This window comes from Liolophura sinensis, chromosome 7 (genome assembly GCF_032854445.1).
Source record: "Liolophura sinensis isolate JHLJ2023 chromosome 7, CUHK_Ljap_v2, whole genome shotgun sequence".
NCBI lineage: Eukaryota > Metazoa > Mollusca > Polyplacophora > Chitonida > Chitonidae > Liolophura > Liolophura sinensis.
The window spans coordinates 3,318,256-3,325,190 of record NC_088301.1 but is presented as its reverse complement, the minus strand read 5'-3'; the positions used below and the strand labels follow the sequence as shown (position 1 = coordinate 3,325,190).

The window sequence follows — 6,935 nt, the reverse complement described above, 5'->3', positions numbered from 1 at the left end:
TCATTGGCAGATTTTCATTTCTGATTAGCTTTGCTATTTGTTTTTTTTTCAGCTGTACGTCTCAAACAAGCACTTACAGTGCATGTATGTATAGTATGTAACACTGCTATTCTTTGGTTGTACTGTGGACTTGTGGTAAATTCACAACCTCAGTTTGACAGATACGAGGTAATTTATTTTGCGCTGCCTGTCACATGTTTTTAAGTTTTTTAAAGCTGTTTCCGTACACTTGCAAGCTAAATTTAGTTTTAAATTTATCTTCATTAAAATTGCTATATCCTAACGAATAGTTATATTAAGGAATCGCTTTTGTTAATTTATAAATAAAAAGAGGTTTGTGGTTCTTTACAGTAACATTTATACATTATTATTTGACTTTTTTCCCACCACAGTCAATCGTCCCTCTAATCAAAAAAATCGCAGGCTGGAGCCCTTGTCTGACATGTTCAGCTCTGTATTTAAGTCACAATTTTGATTATCTTTATAATTAAACTTTTTTCAAAAATACACGTTATATACTGATGTGGAGAAAAGTAATCACATATTTGGACTCTGATGTACATAAAGCTCAGAGTGGCTTGGTATCTATCTTTTTATTCAGTTTGGTGCTAGAGGATTCGGCCATTGTTGTATTTACCTGCTAAGCTGATTTTCCAAAACTGGCCTACAGTGTATATCACACAAAAAGCAATATATAGCTTTCCAATTTATAACGTAAAAACAGAGACTAAACATCAACATACATGTATCTATTACATATGTTTTTTGGAATATGGGCCAGACAACACCGGTGCCTAAATTATTATGTCTAAAAGATATTCTTCAGATTTGGACACCTTGTAAGTAGGTCTAAGTACATGTATCTCATGGCCCGTGCCACTTCGTGGCTAATATGGACAGCTTAAACTTCTTCCAAAACACACACATGACAAAAAACAACGTGATAACAGTGTCGGGAGATTGGCCAATGCTCTAGTTTTAGCAGGATGTCGTACGAGTATATAGAAGGTAATGTGCAAAATACAACCGAGTAAATGGGTTTGTTTTCTGACTGGCATGGACATCCTTCGCCGATTGGTTAAACTGCTGTCTCTGATCGACATCGTATATGAGACGGATTTGTGACTACGGCCTAAAACACCTTTTGAAATAAAGATATTAAATCCGTATAAATGTTGACCAAAGTTACAAATATCTAATAGTTATTTAACGAAAACTTCGACTTATTTTGTGCAAACAACACAAGTAACTTCATAACCGTCAACATAGTTTGGACACGGCAGTGGGCCACACACGGCTTCTACAATATACAGCAGATTGCCGTTGACGTTTTTAGCGGTGGCGGGGTGAGTATCTGGATCCTGATCCACGCACACGTACTCAGACCTGCGGTGAGTATGATGTGAAGCCCATGAGAAACCCAAGATACTCCACGGTCCATCCGATTGGACACTCCAGGCGGGCTGGGATCATCACGTGACTCGCTCTGCCCGGTGTGTTACAGACAGCACACTGGATGTCCCTTTGGTGGAAGAAATCCCCGCCTGAGTTCGTCTGGTGGAAGATCCGATGGTTTGAGGAAATCTCAAACTCAGATCCATACAGGTAAGCTTCAAACTGGTATCCGCCAAAAGTCTTGTTCCACTGAGGATTTACAGGAAGGCACAAATGGTTGCTACCGCTACCCTTGTGCTGGTAATGTGACCCGGCCATCAAACCTGTAATGATTGAAAAGACCCCTTGTAACAGGATGGGAAATTGTCCCTCTGCTGCTCAGGCGGATTGGCAAGCTGTTCATAATGACAGATCGTCCTGCAAAATGAAGGAAAGGCTTCCCGGTATGGGGTCAAAGTTGTTATGTAACAGGTATAAATGATGAAATGTGTTACCATCAGCTTACTGTATGCGGTTAAATGCATTGGATAATATTCTTTTTTATTCAGAGTTGGTATTTGAAAGACGTTTTGTCTGACGAATTACACCGTGAATATATGACAGTGTCTCTAATGGACATTTATTACGAAACCAGACTGATTAAAAAGGCGCCCCCTTTCTTTGTAATTGTACGATATGCTGTTAGCTGAAATAAATATCGTTAAGTTTTTACTGGAGGATTACTGTATATAATCTGTATAGATTGACAATAATATTTATAAACTTATTTACTTATAACCTGACAATATATGAAGAAATAGATAAAACAATCCTGTGTAAATCTAATTTTTCTAATGTGAATGTATTTTTATTATGAAGGGAATTCCCTTAAAAAGCACTACTCCAAGTTTTTACACAGATGTTCTTTAGTAATTGTACTTTATATTCTAGTAAATTTTGCTTGTTTTTCTGCATAAAAAATTCCCCCCACTCTGCTGCACCGAAGTGGGACGATTTCCTATCTAGTTGTAAGGGGTCCTTCATGACTCAAAGCTACTCACTTTAGGCATTACGGACTATAATCAATTTCATTTTAACGCCACTTACATACGTACATATAATTGAGGTCTTCGTATGAGACGGTTTAGTTGGTTATGATTGCTACATTACTTTGTTTGGTCAAAGAGTTTGATCGAGATATCTACGTACCTTGGTACAAAGTGGTAGAATAGCTGGGACATTTTGTCCGTCCCCAGCGAGTATAGACCGCACCCGCTAAAACAAACAAAAAATCACATATACCACGATTATGTACACACAACGTGGTATGCAAAATAGTTCTTTTCCTTTTAACCGACAAAAATAACATTTTATAGGGACCCCGGGTGGTTCGTGTCGTGCCCAGGTTTAATGCAGATGTGTAAAATACAGTCTCTTACGGTACCTATAAGAAAAATAAGTTTTAAAAAATGACTGTTTATAAAACTGGTAAAACGTACATATGAAAAGGTATTTGTCGGCCCAGATTCCAAATACAGGAGTAGGCTTTAATGTCGTATGTTTAACCACTGGAAGTACTTCATTTGTGGACATTGTTTAAGACCGGATGACCAATAGGTGTGTTTGCACGTGTTCGCCAACCTGAACATTTCTTACACCAATCAACTCAATAAACGAAAAAGTCATTCATTCAAAACCATCCGGAGACAATGTTAAGCTTACAAGGACGTCGATAAGGCATATTTAATTTCCTGAGTACCTCAGGGGAACAGTATAAGCCTGTTTGTACTAACTGGCAGTAAGAGTTTAGCATTAAAAGTAACTTGAAGTTAGTAAGAAATTCTAAGTAAAAGATAATGGTTTTAAACGGATAAATAATCGACTCTAAGATCAGTACGAAAAAATTCAGCTTGGTGTGAACACAGCCTTGACTCCCCGTATCTCATACCAGTCAGTCACAAATCATCGTGTGTCCCTTCAAGTTAAAAAAAAGGTTATTCCCAAAACTTTTGAAAGAAAAAACTCGAATTTAAGATACACTTTATGTCTCTATATGACCCTTTACTTGATGTATTCCTGTAATTTCGGATAACGGTCGTGAATTTTTGAGCTTCACATCTATCATCTCGGAACCCAACCACACCCCAATCCAAATCCGACTCTTCTCCCTGTTGTTTTGACATGAGGTTACTAAATATCTGAATTCATCGCTTCTCCTTTTGCATCTTAGAAGGGAAGAAAAAAATTAAATAAAAACGTTCCATGTGTGTTGTAATTTAAAAAAAAAGCAGTGTCCATGCACAAGCTATTGACAATTTTTCCCAAAAATTGAATAGAAAACTTTTTACAACATCTTAGACTAGAGTTTTCCACGTTGTCGTTGTACCTCAAAGCGTTAACAAGCCTCTATGACTTGTTTAATATCTATTTCATGCCTTGGCCCAACTCCACAGATGATGCATTACACCTAGGCCAGACTGTTTTGTATTAAGGTGTAACTCCACTGCTGATGTATTACAGACGAGACTCACCCAGGCCAGACTGTTTTGTGTTCAGGTGCAACTCCACTGCTAATGTATTACAGACAGACCCACCTAGGCCAGACCGTTTTGTATTAAGGTGTAACTCAACTGTTGATGTATTACGGGCAGACTCATCCAGTCCGGACTGTTTCGTGTTCAGGTGTAAGTGCACTGTTGATGTATTACAGACGGACTCAACTAGGCCAGACCGTTTGGTATTCAGGTGTAACTCCACTGTTGATATATTACAGGCAGACTCACCCAGGTCAGATAGTTTTGTGTTTAGGTGTAACTCCACTGCTGATGTATTACAGACCCGCCCAACTAGTACAGACCGTTTGGTATTCAGGTATAACTCCATGATGATGTATTGCACGCAGACTCACCCAGGCCTGACTGTTTTGTATTCAGGTGTAACTCCACTGATGCTGTATTACAAACGGACTCACCCAGGCCAGATTGTTTTGTGTTCAGGTGGAACTCCACTGATGATGTATTGCACGCAGACTCACCCAGACTGTTTTGTGTTCAGCTACAACTCCACTGCTGATGTATTACAGGCGAACTCACACAGGCCAGACTGTTTTGTGTCCAGGTGTAACCCCACTGTTAATGTTTTACAGACGGACTCACCAAGGTCAGACTGTTTTGTGTCCAGGTGTAACCCCACTGCTGATGTATTACAGACTAACTCACCCAGGCCAGACTGTTTTGTGTCCAGGTGTAACCCCACTGTTAATGTTTTACAGACTAACTCACCCAGGCCAGATTGTTTTGTGTTCAAGTGTAACCCCACTGTTAATGTATTACAGACTAACTCACCCAGGCCAGACTGTTTTGTGTCCAGGTGTAACCCCACTGTTAATGTATTACAGACTAACTCACCCAGGCCAGACTGTTTTGTGTCCAGGTGTAACCCCACTGTTAATGTATTACAGACTAACTCACACAGGCCAGACTGTTTTGTGTTCAAGTGTAACCCCACTGTTGATTAATTACAGAGAGATTCAGATAGTCTAGACTGTACTGTGTTTTGGTGGAATTTCACTGTTAACGTTAACGACTCAACCAGGCCAGACAGTTTTGTGTTTTAGTGCAGCCCCACTGTTGATGTGTTACAGACAGACCCACCTGCGCCAGACAGTTTTGTGTTTTAGTGTTTTAGATAGTTTTGTGTTTTCGACAGTTTTGTGTTTTAGTGCAAACCCACTGTTGACGTATTTACACACAGACTCACCTATGTCTGTCTGTTGTGTGTTTTCTCTGGAGGAGGAGCCAGAACGAACCCTTCCCTCTACTGTCAAGTCCTCCCCCTTATACTTTACAGGACATGTCCGCTTGACTTCCTGGGCGACCATGGCAGCTATCTTCTCTGTTAAGATGTTTAAAGTCTTCTCCTGACTGGACTCCATAAAGAAGGACTGTCCCTATCAAAAAAATGATTTTGATGTAAAGGTTTCTGTTTTTGTTGTACGTAAATAGGGGCTTTTAAAGACAGTAACATAGCACAACTGATGTTTTTATATATCTAGTACAGTATATCAGTACAGCGCCAGTGTAATGCATCTTGTAGAATATGAACAGAGCCAATTTGATACATCTAGTACGGTATAAATAGCGTCAGTTGAATACTTCTAGTAGGGTATAAACAGCGCCAATTAATATATCTGGTACAGTATGAACAGCGCAAATTTAACAGCGCCAATTTGATACATCTAGTACAGTATGGAGAGCGTCAATTTAATACATCTTTTAATACAGATTTAATACATCTAGTACAGTACAAACAGTGCCATATTAGTGCATCTTGTGCAGCATGAACAGCGCCAGTTTGATACATCTAGTACAATATGGACAGCGCCAATTTAAAGCATGTAGTACAGTATAAACAACGTCAATTTAATACATCTAGTAAAGTATGAACAGTGCCACTTGAATGCATCTTGTGCAGTATGTTTTGATTTTTTTTTTGATTTTGGTGTTTTACGCCGTACTTAAGAATATTTCACCTATACGACGGCGGCCAGCATTATGGTGAGTGGAAACCGCGCAGAGCCCGGGGGAAACCCATGACCATCCGCAGATTGCTGGCATTCCTTCCCACGTACGGCCGGAGAGGAAGCCAGCGTGAGCTGGACTTGAACTCACAGCGACCGCATTGGTGAGAGACTCCTGGGTCATTGCGCTGCGCTAGCGCGCTAACCAACTGAGCCACGGAGTCCGCCTTGTGCAGTATGAACACCGCCAATTTAATACATATGACACGACGTAAACAGTGGTACGTTGCCGGGTTGTACGTAAACAGGGGCTTTTAAAGACAGTAACTTAGCACAACTGATGTGTTTATATATCTAGTACAGTGTATTAGTACAGCGTCAGTGTAATGCATCTTGTGGAATATGAACAGATCTAAACTAATACATCTAGCACGGTATAAACAGCGTCAATTGAATACTTCTAGTAAAGTATAAACAGCGCCAATTAATATATCTGGTACAGTATGAACAACGTGAATTTAACAGCGCCAATTTGATACATCTAGTACAGTATGGACAGCGTCAATTTAATACATCTTGTACAGTATGAACAGTGCCAATTTAATATATTTAGTGCAGCATGAACAGCGCCAATTTGATACATCTAGTACAGTATGAACAGCGTCAATTTAATACATCCTTTACAGTATGAACAGTGCCAATTTGATACATCTAGTACAGTATGGACAGCGGCAATTCAATACACCTAGCACAGTATGAACAGCGTTAATTTAAGTGGTACGTTACCGGGTGCAAAAAGGTAAACGTTTAAATTTTAATAAAAAAAATCTCCTTTTGTTTAAACTAACAAAGTTAGTTTTAGGCGCTGCCATTTTCAGGCAAGTTACACATGGAAAAAGAACTGATCATAAAATAAGTGACGGAAGCTGATTCAGCGATGACAATGCTTTTCTTTATTTTGAGTGGTGGAGGGTATGAGGGAAGGATATTATATACCAGTACCCGAAACTGTTGGAATAGCGACTATTTGCTTTTACCGAAA

At 39.5% G+C, this 6,935-nt stretch overlaps 1 protein-coding gene across 1 annotated transcript; it reads right to left on the bottom strand.

The window, feature by feature from the left end:
* Nucleotides 1-962: 962 nt before the first annotated feature.
* Nucleotides 963-6,077, bottom strand: LOC135469816 (uncharacterized). The gene is given in 5 exon segments (XM_064748424.1): nt 963-1,409; nt 1,411-1,718; nt 2,584-2,649; nt 5,134-5,323; nt 6,045-6,077. Coding segments are annotated over 5 exon segments (783 nt in total). The 3' UTR covers nt 963-1,223.
* Nucleotides 6,078-6,935: the final 858 nt, after the last annotated feature.